General features: G+C 42.0%; 1 protein-coding gene across 1 annotated transcript in view; it reads left to right on the forward strand.

Annotated features, from left to right (window-relative positions):
* Positions 1 to 523: 523 nt before the first annotated feature.
* pcsk5a (proprotein convertase subtilisin/kexin type 5a) overlaps positions 524 to 18,511 on the forward strand; it is a 29,365-nt gene continuing 11,377 nt past the window's right edge. The window contains exons 1-24 of the mRNA XM_071466400.1: positions 524 to 2,623; positions 4,053 to 4,157; positions 4,980 to 5,156; positions 5,299 to 5,442; positions 5,736 to 5,812; positions 6,070 to 6,155; positions 6,269 to 6,441; positions 6,630 to 6,836; positions 9,441 to 9,541; positions 9,673 to 9,776; positions 10,157 to 10,277; positions 10,545 to 10,733; positions 11,720 to 11,856; positions 12,035 to 12,157; positions 13,927 to 14,029; positions 14,205 to 14,395; positions 14,625 to 14,709; positions 15,161 to 15,264; positions 15,423 to 15,561; positions 15,806 to 15,921; positions 16,234 to 16,336; positions 17,102 to 17,238; positions 17,938 to 18,138; positions 18,342 to 18,410. Of these exons, the coding sequence (XP_071322501.1) occupies positions 2,474 to 2,623; positions 4,053 to 4,157; positions 4,980 to 5,156; positions 5,299 to 5,442; positions 5,736 to 5,812; positions 6,070 to 6,155; positions 6,269 to 6,441; positions 6,630 to 6,836; positions 9,441 to 9,541; positions 9,673 to 9,776; positions 10,157 to 10,277; positions 10,545 to 10,733; positions 11,720 to 11,856; positions 12,035 to 12,157; positions 13,927 to 14,029; positions 14,205 to 14,395; positions 14,625 to 14,709; positions 15,161 to 15,264; positions 15,423 to 15,561; positions 15,806 to 15,921; positions 16,234 to 16,336; positions 17,102 to 17,238; positions 17,938 to 18,138; positions 18,342 to 18,410 (3,142 nt within the window). The 5' untranslated portion in view covers positions 524 to 2,473. The remainder of the gene's footprint in view (positions 2,624 to 4,052; positions 4,158 to 4,979; positions 5,157 to 5,298; positions 5,443 to 5,735; positions 5,813 to 6,069; positions 6,156 to 6,268; positions 6,442 to 6,629; positions 6,837 to 9,440; positions 9,542 to 9,672; positions 9,777 to 10,156; positions 10,278 to 10,544; positions 10,734 to 11,719; positions 11,857 to 12,034; positions 12,158 to 13,926; positions 14,030 to 14,204; positions 14,396 to 14,624; positions 14,710 to 15,160; positions 15,265 to 15,422; positions 15,562 to 15,805; positions 15,922 to 16,233; positions 16,337 to 17,101; positions 17,239 to 17,937; positions 18,139 to 18,341; positions 18,411 to 18,511) is intronic.

Raw genomic sequence — 18,511 nt, forward strand, 5'->3', positions numbered from 1 at the left:
CAGGAGCAATGTGTAATGAGAACTTACATTTTGATATTATTTAATCCATTTATATGAAAGGTTAAAATAACATTACATGTGATGTTAAAAATATACTGCAGGACTGTTTCAATGCAAGGACAATAATTTTCATTAGGTTTAGTCTGACGTAATGTAAAACAGGCAACATCCCCTCTGAAATAATGCACAAAGATTCAACTAAAATTAACATACTGGGACATGTTGCATCATATATTCTGGTAATCCTCCTCCAGTTCCTATCAACTCCAACCATTTGCATTTCTCTACGTAACACAGCACTGTAGCATATAAAACATGCAATAATAAGCTACCCTGGCATCGGATGTTAAGTCAAGATCAGCTTTCTCTGTAGTATGCTGCAATGTAAGAAGATGAATAGAGCTCTCCAGCTTTTGTAGATCATACAAAGGATTTCAGTTTGTTCATCTCCTCCCCAACTGTTCCTCACTAATAACTGTATGTAAAACAAGTTCTGTAACCAACTTGTGTCTAAGTAAATAGTACAGTCCCCCTCACTTTTACAGTTCAAGTTTGATTCAGTCACTGAAAGACCACTAAACCACTGCATCCTCTTCTAAAATCCACATAGGAGAAGCTCTGAGTCAATCAAAATGTTAAAATACTCTGTAATTACCCTTGGCTCAGAGCATCTAAGCTTTTTGAGCAGTGGGGAGTTATTTTACGACTTTTCTGCCCTGGATTTTGTTTCTCAGGCAACATACAAGCTGGCCCTTGGTAAGTCTTGCAGACACTACACAGGGTTTAAAAACACCCAGGCCTAATAAGACACTATAACTGATCATTAATCAAAGATAATGCAGGAAAATTCAGTGCTCTTATTAATGAAGATAGAAATAAAGCTTTAATTATTGCTCATTAGGTATGTTTACATGGAGCCTAATATTCTGATTATAATTGGTTTAAAGAAACAGAATAAAAACGTTCCAACTCAATCAGAATAAACAGGCCCAAACCGATTGAACTTCCAATCAGTCGCACAGGAGTAGTTTAAACCTATTCATAACTGCAATTTATCACCACTCAAGTGTCTAGTCTTTCCCGTCTGTGTAGAACTGCAACATTAAAATTTAAGAATATCTTGATGGCCCTTTCATACACGCTGAAGGATTTTTTTTCTGATTGCTTCAGACTGACCCAGTTAAGGCAGTGAATTTTTATATGCAGGGATATTGCTTCATAATGCACTGACCCCTGGGGAAAGGCTTTTTGGCCAAATAAAATAAAATAAAATAAAATAAAATCATTGCTGTAAGGCAAATATTACTTCCCCCCCCCAAAAAAAATGTAACATATCCACCAGGTTCATGATGAGGATTTTCGCTGCAAACACACAGGCCATATATACAGTCAGTTTACTTAGTGACTACTGCATGACTGAGAATGTCATTATGTATGTAGAACAGATTATTGTAGAGTGGTCACATTGGCAAAGCAAGACACTCCACAGATGCTCTAATGCTGTTGTGATGGATCACAAAATTATACATGTTTGTCCAAGAGGAAGGTTGTTGATGATGGGGGGAAAACAGGAATGAGCAGAGCATTAGCTCAGAAACCAAACTGCCTGTGCATAATTGTTTGTAGCGACTTGGGTGGACTGTGAAACACAGCAAAACACTGCATACTGACATAAAGTCACGATACAGACACCATCAACATGCTGTTAAATAAATGTAGTTGAGTAGTCCAATGAAGACACATGTAAATCTATGTAGTGTATCTGTTTATTTTTGATATTTAGGGTAAAGTCACTTTGCACCATGTGCATTAATTTCTCAAGAAGATAAACAAGAGCAACTTTAATGTGATGTTCCTCCAGAAAAAATGTATTATTACCTAGATTTGTTATTAGTGTAGCCTATTTATTTTATTCAGTATTATTCATTGCATCTGAAACTGTGCGGTGTGTGCACCATCCTTTCCATCTCCTCATGCAGACAGTTGGAGTCGGTCATTCATTCATGTTGCTTCCTGGTGCTGTCAGGTTATTATAGCATGCAGGCCTGTAAAGATGACACTTTGTTGTTTTTTTTTCCTTCTTGTTGCATTTTTACGACTGATTAGCAGGGAAACGATCGGTCCATTTGACGAAAGTGCAGCACACAGATGAGGCTGCACCATAAATGAAGACACTTAGTTTTGGGCTGCAGCCCACAGGTCGGATCCTACTGAAGGACACGCTGTAGCTGATCCCTGGCCCCCATGTTGGAGCAGTAATTTGATAGCAGTTTGTTCCCAGTGGAACAGAGTCAAGTCTTGGCAGCTTCAGCCGACAGACATCCTTCCGTTTCTGCAGAACATCTGATGAAAGACGTTTCTCTGCAACGGTGGACTTGTGAATTTGCAACGAAAACTATGAGAAACGCGTCAAACGGCGGAGCAGACAACAGGGCGCAGTCTAATTAGAGGAACCCTCTTCACCTCTGCAGTCATGGTGCGTTTTCTCCTGCTGTGGATGGGAACTCTCCTGCACTTGTGTCATGCAACGATTTACACCAACGACTGGGCGATGAGAATAAGAGGAGACCTGGAGGCTGTGAACGGGATAGCAGAGAAATATGGATTCACAAATATGGGTCAGGTACGTGTGATCCAACACAGACAAGCACCAGACCCATCTGCATTATTAATCCCAACTGTTGTCAAAACTCAGAATTTCTGTGTGTCACAGTTTTGTGGGCTCAGTGTCTTTAGATTATGAGCCAGACAAGAAACAAATACAGAATTTAGCCATTTACCTCCACATCTCCAGTGTCTCATGAACAATATCATTTGAAATAATCACCTGGATTGGCGTCATAACCTTTGACCAATAATAATTGTGTGATTGAGTGCAATATGTGTTTGCAGTTCACTGTCAGTCATCTGCCTGGTAGAGCAATGTGCACAAAGATTTTAAAGATTCTTGATGATAATTGACAGTCAAAAGCTCCAGTAAAGCAATATATCTCAAAAGATTAAAAAGAAAAGTAATAATCTAATAAACTAATAAGATAATAATCCTAACTGGTATTAAACTGCCACATAATGCTGCAAAATTAAGTTAAAATATTAGTTTATCTCACAGACTGAAAGTTTTCCCTGACACTGTTGGGCTTATACTTTTGTGGCGTCCTGGAGAACTTTTTATGTCAGAAGTCAGAAGCTGCTCATCTACATTACAAGCCTGTCAAGCTGCCAGAAATCACATTTTGTTCCCTCACCTCTTACCTTCATTTCAGTACCCTGACCTCCGCCATATAATATTAATTATTCACACAGTTAAACGCCAAAGAACCAACATCCACTCCTTTATTGCCATTTCAATCAAGGCCGCAAAGCATTTGTCAGTAGGTACATGAAAGAGATAAAAACAGAAATCAATGAGGCCATACTGGTCAATATACCCACAGAATGAACAAATAAAAAGAAAATCAATAAATAATAAAACTAATAAATAAAACAAGCAAGTTGTAGAGCCTGGGCCCATAAAATTCAACACGTCGGTCTACTCCCTCGGGATTGGTGCTGTAATGAAAGTTGCGGGTCTTGGGTCTATGTTTCACTGTGGGTGATATGAACCAGAGAGTCCCTTTTGAAATTGAAAAAATTCTTGGTTTTATGGAGCTGAGGACCAAAATCAAAGAGCAAATTTCACAACAGAGCCATCAGGGAATAAATTAAGACCATAATTTATCCTTGTCAGTCACAGAAAATGGCCAGCACTTTTTTATTAAATATGAATTAGTCAGAGCTCCTCTTCTTTCTGTATGTAATAATAATTGTGGACACAAATACACACACAGGTACAGTATGTGCATGTATAGGGCACACATGAGCAGCAGTGTGGCTGAAGTCTTGTGGCTCAGGTTGCCTTCGCCTGAAAAACTATCACGGGTGTAAGGTAGCCGCCTTAATGAAAGGCACCGAAGGCAGTTTCATAATTTAACAGCTGTTTAGCACAGAGACAGAGCCGCACACCTTCACCTGAGAACAAATGCATTTGGAGGATTTCATGTCTGTTTCACCAGATCGGAGAGCTGAGGAGCTATTACAGTTTTCGCCACCACAAGACAGCGAAGCGGTCCACTGTGTCCAACAAAGAGCTGACTGTTAGCGTCGCCAAGGAGACCAAGGTATAGTAATGGGAGAAGTGGAGGACTCTGCTGGATTATTAATCAGCTGCAAGTCCCCTCCCTGCCTCCTCATACAAACAGAGGAGCACACACATGGTCAATGGAGTGGCCCCTCCCTAAAACCAAACACACACTCCTGCCCTCACATCACGGACCAACACACGCACACACCTACAAGACCTGCAGGTGCCAAGAGTCAAAGAGGAACAAAATACCCAGTGTTGCACAGCACATTTAAATTATTACACATATTAAAATTAAAGTTGCCCGAAGGACAAAGCACATACAAGAAGAAAGCAAGAAATTAGAGGGAAACACACTCACAATACAAAACAAATGCTATAAATATGAAATCATGCAACAAGAGAAAAACACATGCAACAAGAATTGCTACAGCAGAAGAGCTCCAGGTGACAGGAGTGATAGTTCAATTTGGATAAACAGCAACATTTTAGATGGACTTACTTCTAAACAGAGACAGTGAGTGTAATAAAAGTACACCTGTATGTGTATGTATATATATATATGCATGTGTTCTCCTATTTGTATTTTTTTATTTGTGTCTATCATTTAAATTCATCCAATTTACGCTGATGGCATGTAAAAAACATTTAAAGTGCTACAGTTGTTAACTGACGCTTAGAGAGATTTCACTGGCACTACGTGAAAGGTCAGAGGATTCATCCTCTGGGAACCATGAATATCTGTACAAACTTTCATGGTGGTTCATCCAGTAGATGGATAGATAGACTGTCCATGCTCCTAGTGTCAATAAAAGTACATGTCTACATGAGAATAAACACCCCGTGTTCTTTTTTTAAGGTGGAATGGCTCCAACAGCAGGTGGTCCTGAGAAGAGCAAAGAGGAACTCCAGAGCAAGTCACATCTTCTCCATTTCAGACATGACAACCAAACGCCTTCCCCCTGCCCATCCTCAGTCCAACCGCACCCAGACACTGCACTTCAACGAGCCAGTGTTGAACAGCCTGTGGTACATTGTGAGTCAGATTTTTTTTTTCTTTGCTAAACACAAGTCTGAAACACAGACACATAAACCCAGACCGACAGAGCCGAAAATAGGCACTGATTTATTCTTTACTCCCAAGGGCTAAATTGGATGTCCCACTATTTGCTCCACAGCACTGCAGCGATGAGTCCACAGGCTGCCAGCCTCGTATGAACATTGCCGCGGCCTGGAGGAGAGGGTACACAGGGAAGGGTGTGGTGGTGTCTGTCCTAGATGATGGCATTGAGAGAGAGCATCCGGATCTGAAGCCAAATTATGTAAGTGCCCTGGGATGGGACGCTCTTCTCGGGAAGGGGACATTAATCATAAGCAATTTGGCAGAGCTCTTAGTGTAAGAGCGCAGAGCTGAGACAGATATTGCAGGCAGAGCTTTTGGGCCAAAGGTTTGGAAAGGCCGGCTAAGAGTATTGGAATGGACATTAAACGTCTGATCCACTTAACTGTCAAGTGGACTGGTGAATAATGCTCTTTGTGATTTGTCTGATGAAACAGAGACAGATAGCCACTGGCATCTTGTTATGTGCTGCTACTTACTATCCATCTGATTCAGGATCCTCTCGCCAGCTATGATGTGAACGGACAAGACCGAGATCCTTCTCCAAATTATTCAGGCAATGCTGAAAACTAGTAAGCACTTCCTCTTATTTCTAGATTTCTCTCTGCACCTGTTTTGCAGTTTCGTTCTCCAGCCATAATTCTAACGTTAATTAATGCATGCTTTTCCTTTCCATTTTTCCCCAGTAATTACATGCATATATGGATATGCAAATTCCCCAGTCTGAATTCTGTCTTCTCACTGGTTTGATGTAACGGAAATAGCCCATCTTCTCCTCATGCATATGCATCTAACCTCATGTTCTGATGTTCTCCTCCTTTCTCTGAAGCCATGGGACTCAGTGTGCAGGGATGGTTGCCGCTGCAAACAATTCTCAGTGCACGGTTGGAGTGTCTTTCCACGCACGGATAGGCGGTGAGTCCATGTGACGGCACGAAACTAGCGTGCTGAAGAACTTTTGGAGGTCAGAGTTTTGTATGTAATGGATTCAAACATTATCTTTGCTTTTCTGCCCCCTGTGCCTGTAGGCATCCGTATGCTGGATGGAGATGTGACAGACATTGTGGAGGCCCAATCACTGAGCTTCAGACCACAGTATATTGATATTTACTTAGCAAGCTGGGGGCCAGAAGATGACGGAGCCACTTTGGAGGGGCCTGGACCTCTGACTCATCTTGCTCTACAAAACGGCATTAAAACAGTGAGAGACAGAGTTTGTGTGTGTGAGAGAAAGGGGGGGAATAGCTTCTTGGCTGTGTGTGTTTGTTTACATCTGTGTCCTACCTGCGGCTGTATGTTTACTTCAGGGGCTCATCATTTTCTCCTTATCAATGTGTAAATATCATTAATAAATTAACCACCTCTATCTGCTTCACCAATTAATCTCAGGGCCGGCATGGGAGGGGCTCGATTTTTGTCTGGGCGTCAGGGAACGGAGGGCAGAGAGGTGACTACTGTTCCTGTGACGGCTACAGCAACAGTATCTACACCATTTCTATCAGTAGCGGCACTCGGCGTGGAAGCCAGCCAGATTACCTGGAGCAGTGCTCCTCCACAATGGCAACAGCTTACACCGGTGTGGACGCAGAGAAGACGGTGAGTAGAGGCTGTGAGGAACATAAGAAACATGTCCAGTCATCCACATCCACATCCACAAAGTAACACTGCTCCTTCTCAATCACCAGTTATAAGCACACTCTGCACATGCTTCTTTACTGTAATCAGCTCGTTATTGGTAGCTTCACCCAAATTTTTCTTGCTTGAGGCCATCACTTCAAATTCAAAACTACTCTGTAAAAAATGATGTTCTTTGCCATAAGAAGTTGTTAGGCCTTACAATCCTAAAATATCAGCATTTAAAGGAAAACATTTAGACTGTGCCAACAAATCAAGCCCGTCTCTCGCTTCAACAAAAGTGACTGAGTCCTGATGACTTTGAATCTTAATCTGCGATTCATTGCAAAACAAGAATGTTCTCTTAACTTGTGTTCTTTAGTTGGTGGTGCAGGAAAAACTGTTTTTATTTTATGCTTTCTTTAAACTTTGAACTGTAAATCTCACATGATGCATTTAAAGCATGTTACATTGCATTTAGGTTAAGATTCTCCAGAAATCCAAAATTCTTTTTGATCTCAAAAAGACACTGTTGTGTGTCTTTTTATGCAGTCAGATGGTCTTCTGTCTGATCCAAATTAAAACAATGAAAACTATAATGAAGATATTGGATGTGCATCTCCTTATTGTTCAAGTTGCTTAAATCGCAGGGGTCATTTAAGAAAAACTGTTCCGGGGTTTTTTGTGCGCAGCAAAATCTGCCACAAGGGATAAAATGTTACACAATATATTAGATTAGATTAATCTTTATAGTCATTGTGCAGAGTACAGGGACAAAGCCAAATGCACTTAGCATCTAATTAGTAGTGCAAAACAAGAGCATCATTCACAGCCAAAGTGCAGGTATGAGTAAGTACTACAGAATAAATCATACTGTTATATACAGAGATGAGCACTTCAGCACGTAATTCGAAATTAGTTTGTACTGCATTTTTTATGTTTGTTATTTGATTGTCTTGTATCTGTATTCTAAATAGTTTTGTGTTTATGTTTTGCCCCAGTTGCCCCCCTGGGGACAAATGAAGTCAAACTGAGACTGAATGTGCAGAAATGATAAAGTGAAAAAATACTAGAAGCTGAGAATTGTGGGAGTGGATGTATGTAGCACAGAGATTCAAGTTACATCCACACAAACATGCATAAATATAAAATGATGAGTTGTGATGAAATATGAAATAAGTAAGACTACTGACATCACAGCTATGACCCCAGATCCAAAATATATAAAACTGAGAATGAAAAATAAAAATCTGAGAACAACTGGAACATTGGCTTCACTTACTTTTCCTGCAGAGCTAAATAGAGATTATGCATTAAATGTAGTGTGTAGTGTATGATATTAATTTTGTTGCAATTAACACTCTGAAGGCATAAGAGCTACACAACCAAAAGCATTTATATTATATATTTGGCCTGACCCTTTTTCTTTCTTTTTTCGATAACAGCAAATATGAAAATTACTTTTACATCCCTCTGATGATGACGTGTGGAACTTAGGTTGAGCGATGTTTGGAAGTCTAAAGTTGGATCTAATAATCACTGTTGCCTTGCCAGCTGCTTAAAGCCAAAAAAATACACATTTGGGAAATGAGGTGGAGCCTGGGGGGAGCAGTGTTGGGGGCAAGAAAGCGACAACTTCTGCAGTTGAGTGTGATCGTCTGAGACACCTGTCAATCAAGCAAATATGCCCCAAAAATACATTCTGGGAACTTTCTTCCTGCTGGAGCAGTAACTTATAAATTCACAAAAACATGAAGAAATGAAATTAGCTAATTAGACCCTTTAACCTCCTGTGGGAAATTGTTGTGGCTCCTCAGGGCATTTTCCTGTTCACTTTAACAGACCTGGAGTGTTTTGGAGGGCTCCTCTTCTTCCTCCTGCTGACTGAGAGGTTTTCCACTTGTGTTTTCTCTGTTTGCACAGACAACACCTGGAAATACTCCACTATCTCATACTTCCAAAACCCAATTCATGTTTTGTCAATTAGTTTATTGTAACCATTGCTGGTTTGGTTTCCCCTCCCGGCCCTGGCTGTCACCAGCACAGAGACATGAAAAGACAAGATAATATAGATATAGATATTATGCTCATGGAAAGAGGAATCAGGAATAAGTACAGGAAAATGTGAGAGTTCAAGTTGAGCGCAGCACAGTAATAAAAATGGTGGCATACATGGTGTGTTAAAGTCAAGCTGGTTCACATGTACCGGGTAGGAGAGGGTGATATGGATCATGTATAGGTGATTTGTATTGACTTTGCCAGTAACAGATGTTCCAGGCTGGTTATTTAATCCATATACAGTTTCTCAACTGTAGAGGTCAAAAACCCCAGCAGCACTTGTAGTATGACAGTGATCCCGATCATCCTGGATGATGTGGATGGATGATCTAAAACTTTTGACTTCTTCAGAAACAGTACAGCAAAATCTTTGACGGTACATTAGACAAACGTCTATGGTGGCGGTATAAATCACATTGCTCAACCCAAACACACTGTAAGTCTTGTGCGGCCTACTCCATTGAGCAAAGAGGAAAGAACAGCAGATGAATACTGTGGAATATTAAAAAGCTCTGGTGTCCTCAACAGGTAACGTTGGGTCCACAGCGGGGCTGCAGCCAGGCTGAGTCAGGGACCTCCCTCTCCTCCTCCATGGCCGCAGGTGTCATCGCTCTCACTTTGGAGGCAAAGTAACCAGCTGTCCCACACACACACACACACACACACACACACAAAATCCATACATGCAGCCACTGTTGAATCAATCGGTATAGGCAGGTGATGAGAGTATGATGTTTGTCTCTGTTTGACCTTTTCTCAGCCCCTTGCTAACCTGGAGAGATGTGCAGCACATTATCGTCCGGACATCAAAAGCTCATCATCTTAATGCTCCTGACTGGCACATTAATGGGGCCGGATACAAAGGTGCAGTATTCCCTTCAGACCTCTGCTGAATTTCAAACAGTTTTTTTTTATCTTAATATTTGCCTGTAGTTTAGAAAACATGAATAATTACATAATATCCTTATATCAAAACTTACAATAAAGAAGGTGAGCAGAGATGGCTTGATAAGCATTTTTTTTTGGTAAATGTTCTCTCAGCTCTTTTTAGGGAAACTGTAAAACATCGAGCATGAAACTAATGAGATGCTGTGAGCAGAACAGTGATAAACGCCTACAAAGTCCCAGGAGTGTGTGAAGTCTTTTATAAGCTACAGCGCCTTTTATGCCCCAGCTAATGTGGTGTGTGTGTGTGTGTGTGTGTGTGTGTGTGTGTGTTTGGGGATGTGCGGGTTTTCTGTCAGTGAGCCACCTGTATGGCTTTGGCCTGCTGGATGCTGAGGGCATGGTGAAGGAGGCTGAGCGCTGGAAACAAGTCCCCTCACAGCATGTGTGTGAGGAGGCGGCTCCCATCCAGCTGAGCAGGTATCACAACAACAGCACTGCAACAGATCTCTGCTTTTAGTCAGGGCTTCCCTTGAATCCTCCTCTTTCATCACACTTGATTTATTTCTGTCTCAGTTCTCACATGGATTTCTCTCACATTTATTCTCACACTCTTTAATGGGTGTCATTTTCTTTACCGCTCCTCTCCTTGTAACTCTCTCTCGTGCTTCTTGTTTTCTGCCTCCTCTCTTATCTCTGCCGCTCTCCGGGCCTCTTTATTCTTTGCCTCTCTCCGTCTCATGACAGAGCTATTCATCCAGGCTCGGTGCTGACGTCTGTGTATGAGACTACAGGCTGCTCCGCCAAACCCCAGCAGCACGTTGCTTATGTGGAGCATGTCGTCGTCCGTGTTACCATCACTCACAGTCGTCGCGGTGACCTTTCTATTGAGCTCACATCCCCTTCAGGCACCGTGTCACAGCTGCTAGCTAACAGGTAACTGAGAGCAAAGCTTGATCCAAGCTAAAATAAATTCCTCAGTTTGGCACCTCAGTCCCATTAGGAGGTAAAAATGTGGATTTTGGCAAATACTGCTGGAAAATCACAGGAGAGGTGCTCACATGGTGTTTCAATATTTTAATCTTAACGATGGTGGAAGTTACTGTGTGTAATCTGAAAGTGACGAAACCCACAGGATATCGTCACATGACTTTGCAGTTACCCTCAGCCCCACTGAGCGTTTTGGTGCCTTTCAGCTCATTGTTTTGGTCTTTCAACCTGCAACTTTGCTGTTTTGGTCACTGCTGTCATCAACCTCATCACCAGCCACAACACGCAGCTGTTTTTAGCAAATACTTACAGGAACCCACTGTACGCTACCTGTTAACAACTAGCTACTGACCATAGTTGAGGATTTAGCACCTAAAGAAACAGGTAAATATTGGACTTACATTTGCCAGGTGGCCAAAAACATGACTCCAAAGTAATGATAATGTTTCTCTGTGTCCGCTGGATGTGGAAATAACTGTCTGTGTGCTAAAAAAGTTCTCCATGTCAAATTATGTTAGTGTCATATTCACAGCTTGTTATGCTGCCCAGAAATGCCCAGAAACATTGTTACAGTTTTAAATACAGTCTTGAGGTACTAGTACTGAATTACTATGCTTATGCCTATGCTTCTTCTACTTCACTACATTTAGGAACCTTTTTTTTTTTTTTTTTTTTTCCTCTATTACATTTATTTATTTGGCAAAAAATGCTATTATGTTACTGCAGTAGAAATCATCTGAAAAAAATACATACATAATGAATACTTTTATTATTAATACTTAAAGTACATTTTGCTGATAATAGTGCTCTACTTTTACCTGAATACTTCTTATGTACTACTACTACTTGTAGTGGTAGTAATAGAAGCAGCAGCAGTGGTGGTGGTGGAAGAAGTAGTAGTTGTATCAGGATTATGTAATGTTTTGTTTTAGGCCTCTTGACGGCTCCTCGGAGGGATTTCAGCAGTGGGAACTGATGACGACTCACTGCTGGGGGGAGCAGGCAGCGGGGGAATGGACTTTGAAAATCCAGGATACTCCTTCTCAGAAGAGAGACAACACTGAACTAGGTCTGCCCTTCTCTTTGTAACATCTCAGTATTATGAAACATACAATGAACATCAACTAGAACAGCAGCTAAAATACAGTCCAGGCCTCGTGGGACAGACTTCTTATCTTTCTCTCTCTCTCTCTCTCTCTCTCTCTCTCTCTCTCTCTCTCTCTCTCTCTCTCTCTGTTGTTTCTCAGGGACACTAAAGGAGTGGTCCCTGGTGATTTATGGCACCGCAGAGCAGCCGTACCCCGCGCATCGCGAGCGAGCCCGATCAGCTGAGATTCTGATGGATAGCGACTTCACTGAAGAATACAGTGGTGAGTCATGAACTCAGTATTATAGTCAGACCTCTCAGACAGCAGCAAAAAGTGTTGTAATGTAAGGAAGATTCACTTCTTCTTCTCATTCTTCACCCTGGGCTCCAGCAAGTTGCAGTGGGCATTTTTCCACTTTTTTTTTTTTTTTCTAGACAATATTATTAATTAGGAAAAATATTAAGCAGGGCAGTCAATAATAAAAATGTACACAGGTATTTATGTAAAATGGTAATAAATGTCACTCTCTTGCATAGAATTATAGCATAAATTAATTTGTTACTTTCTACATAATTTATCAGAAATGAAAACCAGCGAACAGTGTTTAACATACTCATTAGAAAGGGTAAGGTTAGATTAACTTGTTTATATATATGTGGAATTAACTCCATTTATGTTGTTATTACAACATAACATTCACAGTGTAGGTTGGTGGAAAAAACATCCCCAAGTGATATCAACAAAAAAAACTTGGAGTCCAATCAATGAAACCAGACTGGAGCTACTGTGATTTATAAAAACCGTTTTGAGTTTGCTATTCAGCCAACATCTGCTGATGTGCACCATGCCTCGCAAAAAAGATCTCAAAAGACTTACATTCAAGAGCTGTTGATTTGCATAAAGCTGGAACTGGTTACAAAGTCATCTCAAAGAGTTTAGATATTAATCAGTTCACAGTTAGTTGATTTAAAGTTAGATGATATAGTTCTGTGGCCACTCTCCCTTGAAGCCGGCGCAAGGCACAACGCAGAATGTTCAATGAAGTAGAAAAGACTCCAGAGTAAAAACTAAAGAGCGAAAGGAATCACTGGAGCTGCTCAACATCTCTGTTCATGAGTCTACAATACACAAATCATGGATCATGGTGTCCATGGCAGGACCACAGAGGACGACGCTACTCTACAAAAAAAACAAAAAACAAAAAAAAAACATTATGTTGTACCTGAGGTTTGCCTAAGAGCAGTTTGACACTCCACAACACTACTGGGGAAATGTTTTCTGGACTAACAGTTTGGGACAAACGTGGGACATGAAAAAAGCACTTACATGCCAACATGAGAACATCATCCCAAAGGTGAAGTATGATGGAGGGAGTGTCGGGATTTGGGGCTTTGCTGCATCTGGGCCTGAACAGCTCACCATCATTGACAGGAAAATGAATTCCCAAGTTTATCAAGGTCTCCTACAGAATAATGTCAGGGTAGCCGTCCACCTGTTGGAGAAGCTGAGGGATGGAGCAAACATTGGAGTAAATCTACTGCAGAGTGACTACAAACTAATTTGGAGTGGCCCAGACCTTAATCGAGGAAAGATGCTGTGGAATGACCCAGAGAGCCGTTCACAACAGACATCCTGAGAATATGTCCGAGTTGAAGCAGCTCTGTCCAAAATTCACATCTCATCAGCAGCTACCAGAGGAGCCGGTTTCAGGTTATTCCTGCCAAAGGAGGTTTCACTATTACATCCAAGGGTTCACCTGCTTTGTCCACCAGGGCTGTGAATGTCTGATGGGTGTGTTCAGTAAAGATACAGAAGATTATAATTGTTATGGGACATTAATGTAAGAACTTTTATGTACTTTCAAATAATCAGTATCTAAATCCTCCCTCATTGCATCCCAGCTTAGCCAGCATCCCTCTCCTCTCTATAAAGCAGATTTACAACATCTTCAGGTGGTTTTTGTGAACATATGGAACTGTATCAGCAGTTTAGATAACATCTCTGCAGTCGCCATGGCGCTGTAGTGACGTAGTGAGTTTTTGCCCTTCCAGGACCCTGCGACCCAGAATGCAGTGACGATGGTTGTGAGGGGCCCGGCCCGCAGCAGTGTGTCATGTGCCTACACTTTTTTCTCAAGTTCAAGAACAACACAAGGTTAGCATGATCAGAGCCAGTAGATCCAGAAAGCAGTGTGCTGTATGTGCTGAGGCTTGCATCTAGGAATAAAAAGCACGATTTCACGTTTATGGTTTTCATTTCTCCACTCCCGCTCATTTAGAGACTTACAGGTCTTGTCCTCTGTGTGCTTTGGTCCGTGTCTGTCCAAAAGGATGTGTGTCTCAGAGTGTCCCAGGGGATTCTGGAGTGACCGCCGGCGCTGCAAGAGGTGCTACTCCTCCTGCGAGAGCTGCACCGGGAGCCGCAGTGACCAGTGCACTTCCTGTCAACCTGGTCATCACCTGACTGAGGGCACCAACACCTGCACGGCTATCTGTGGGGATAACTACTACCTCGACCATGGTTGGATTTCTGCCATTGAAGCTTTCTAATTAAACTTAACAAGACAGTAGGAATATCCTCGAGTGAACCTTTGAGGATTCGAGGCTTAGAGAAGAGCTGTTCGGATACAGCTGCACATGCGTCTGCTAATGAATAGTCAGTTGATGTAACCGCAGTTGAGGGGTGTGTGAGTAAGATTGATTAATCGCCCTGATGTGTATTCCATGTGTATTGTTTGATTTCCCCACAGATGCAAACATGTGCAGAAAGTGCAGTGAAAACTGCTTGAAGTGTTCCTCCTACAGCATCTGCACAGAATGCAAACCAGACACAAGGTTAGGAGCAAATTCTCTGATGGTGCTTGAATTAACTGCTCGGTAAACACCGCTCCTTCTCCTACAGACAACACTGATTCTCCTTGTGCACACACCCTCTGCAGCATCAAGACAATTAGAAGAGGCTACAGTATTTTTTTAACTCTGTATTTAAAACAGTGTCTCATCCTTTCCTTTTTACACACGGCTCAAAAAAGAGACACATATCTCCATTTCCATTTTGCCACATCATCACAGGAAAGGACAAAACATCCCTCACAGATTAACCATATTGTTTAGTTAGAAGTTTCCGGAATACAGTGTTCACTTACTCAGTTCACCAAGTGTTCGTGGTGGTGTGCTGTGGGTTGGAAAACCGTGCCTGCAGTCTAAAGGCAATGAGTCATCGTGCCAGTGTCACATGATTGGCTGTGTGTGTCACGGTGCCACATGCTCTCTCCGCCCTCTCCAGTCTGCAGGGGAATCGGTGCCAGCGGAGCTGCGCAGCCGGATTCTACCACGACAAGCAGGAAGGCACGTGCAAGCCCTGTCACACGGCCTGCGCTACCTGTGCAGGTAAGAGCCGAGCTCAAGGGTCGTGACCTGTATGAAAACGTGCATTTAAATCTCATTAAAACACATGATGTGGGACTGCTGTTGTTGTTGTTTGCAGTATTCCTTTGTGTCCTTTTATCCATTTAAAAACTGTGTGTTTCTGGCTCATGCGGCATCAGGTGCAGGTATTGAAGCATGCAACCATTGTGCGGAAGGCTACTTGATGGAGGAGTGGAGGTGTGTGTCCTCCTGCAGTCCCGGCTTCTATGCCACACAGCCAAACCCAGAGATAGCTGATGGGCACAGGATATGTAGGAGGTGAGTTCACTGGTGTGTGTTCAGGTGTGGGTGGTTTGTTTATCTGCTGATGGCAGGCCTTATTCTGGTGGTTGGCTTCTGTGTGTGTGTGTGTGTGTGTGCTTGTGCTTGTGCTTGTGCTTGTTTTCACACTTGTGTTTGTGGTTATGTGCCTGTATGGGTGTAGTTTTTTTGTGGCCAGTGTGTGTGTGTGTGTGTGTGTTTTTTGTGCGCGTGTGTTCAGTCTCTGTGCTGCACTCCTCAGGTGTGACGCCAGCTGTCTCACCTGTGTTGGGCCGAGCCGGGGGAACTGCAGCAGCTGTTCCAGCGGTCACAGCCTGCAGGAGGGAGTGTGTGTCGTTAACACTGTGTGCGCAGACGGTCAGTCAACCATCTTCATCCTCCTCATCAAAGATAAATATAACGCAGCCTCCATGCTTCTCTAACTTTAGCTGCAAAAATGCAAATGTTTCCATGAATTGAATCAATATTTTCAGAGTATGAAGGATTTTTAATTGACATTTTATATCTATATATGTATGTGGTACATAATGTTCAACCATAAGTCAGTCATATTTATATATGTGTATATGTGGCTTCCATTCTTTGGCATCTGCCATTAAGCCCACTGCTGTGCTTCAGATGGTTATTCATTTCTGAGTCAGCCGTGCTCTCATGCTGTATGTCTATCAGGACAGTACCAGGACAGTAACAGGAAGTGCCATGCGTGTGATGCAACGTGTCTGAAGTGCACAGGGCCGCAAAGCGCAGACTGCATCAGCTGTGTTTCTTCACGGTGAGTTGGACTTGACTTTTTAGATTCAGGGTCAGAGGGGAAATGAATATATCCAACTGTTTCTCTCAGTTAGAAAATGTGTTTCATCGCAGTGAGGAATATTAGCATTTCATAGGTATATTGGTATTCTAAAATTCAAAGGTAGTAAAATGCTTATCATTCCTGTTTAAATAATTGAACAGTGAATTTTATTGAGTGAGTTTTCTTATTTCAAAATAAAACTCAGCTTCTCAGATGAGAAGATTTCCTGCTTCTCTTTATCATGTATCAGTGTAAACTGAATATCTTTAGGTTTTGGATGTTTGGTCAAACAAAACAAGACATGGGATCATGGGAAGGCTTTGGGAGGTGGCAAAGGGCATAGACACAATGTGCTGAATAGACACAATGATAATTGATTTATCAGCAAATAATTGGCAGATCAGTTCATAATAAAATTAAATGTTAGTTACATCCTTGGCAAACTACAAATGTTCGTGCCCCCCAAAGAAGTCTGACCCCTCACTTCAATTTTTTATATAAAAAAGAAAGAAAAAAAATTCACCCACTTAAGATTGAGTATGAATGAAAAATAATGATCTGCTGTTTTCCCATCAAAAGAAATTGTAAATAATCATCTGCATCTAAAATCTGTGTAACCCTCACACATGTTACAGGCTCGGATGTAAATGACTTCAACTCGTTTTCACTCGTGTGTAGATTCTTTCATATTTGGTTTTGATGTGGTAAATGGTTTTGTGTTGTTGCTCTTGTTGTTGGCTGCAGGGCTCTGGATGAGGGCCGCTGCGTGCTAGAGTGCACCAAGGGCAAGTACCAGTCAGGTGGCCAGTGTCACCTGTGTGACCACACCTGCGCCACCTGTGTGGACGCAGGGCCTGCTAACTGTAACAGCTGTGACACTGGTGAGGGCTAAACTGTGTGTGTGTGTGTGTATGCAGTGTGTGAGAGAGACAGAAAATCTGAGATAAAATAAAAACAAAGAACTTTAGTAGAAGTGTTTTTCATAATCTCGTGACTATAATTCCACATATTGATGATCATATTTATCAATTACTGTAGGAAACAGGAAATAATAACTGTTTTTTCTTTCATGTTAATGATTGAACAGATGCATTAACATACATACTGTACAGATAAAGTCTCATATTCACTCTCCTTTATAGTCCAACTCTGGTCTCCCCCTACTCCTGAGGGAGATATCTGACTCTGTAGCTGCTAAATGCTCCACTAGTGAATATTGGTCAGTCACTACCTATGTCTGTCTGTTGTCAGGCGCTGTGCAGGTAGCGTACAGTGGGCTTTTAGAGTTTTTTTCCCACTGAAAACAGCTGCCTGCTGCATCTGAAAACAACTGCATCATGAGATGAGTGAGAGTGAAACAGTTGCAGGGTGAAAATCAAAACTATAACCTGAAAGATGCTAAAATGCTCATTAGAGCTAAGAGAGACTGCAGAGTCAGGTGCTCCATGATTTTAAAAAAAGAGGAGATCGATGATTCAATACCCACATCCAAAATGGAAACCAAACCTAAGCATGACCAGGACATTGTACAAGCCAAGGTTCAACATCACTCTTGCCATAATTTGCTTTTTTCCCTCCAGATAAGTTTGGAATGGAGCGTTACCTGTATAAAGGCCAGTGTCTGGACGCCTGCCCTGAAGCCTTCTACCACACCAAGGAGAGGACCTGTGAGCCGTGCTCGGCCCACTGCCGCCTCTGCACGGGCCCCACACACTGCCTCAAGTGTAACTCCTCCTACTACATCTCTGATGGAGCATGTGTGAAGCTGGAGTGTGGAGAAGGTGAACTAGTTTATGTTTATGAGCTGGTTTTCTAACATCCTTTGTGTTACACTGAGACTTAGACAGTGTCAAAGAAGACCTTGAAAAGCATTCTCTCACACCTGTGCACGCTCTGTTCTTCTTCTTTCGCTGATTGTTTCTCTCTGATGATTGTTTCTCTCTGTTTCTTTCCTCCACACTCTGAATGTTTTGGTTTTTTTCAGGGGAGGTTGAGGATCCAGATTACGACGACTGCATGGCCTGTGAGGAGGGCTGCAGCAAGTGTGTCTTGTGTAAGTGAGGGCTCAGCAGCTATAATATATTTTTCCCAAAATGAACACTGCCCGCAGTAGACTGAACTTTCCTCCCTGTGTGTTGCCAAGCCATGTTCAAG

This window comes from Trachinotus anak, unplaced genomic scaffold, assembly GCF_046630095.1.
Source record: "Trachinotus anak isolate AG129_WGS33_773 ecotype Australia unplaced genomic scaffold, CSIRO_AGI_Tana_v1 ptg000028l, whole genome shotgun sequence".
Taxonomy (NCBI): domain Eukaryota; kingdom Metazoa; phylum Chordata; class Actinopteri; order Carangiformes; family Carangidae; genus Trachinotus; species Trachinotus anak.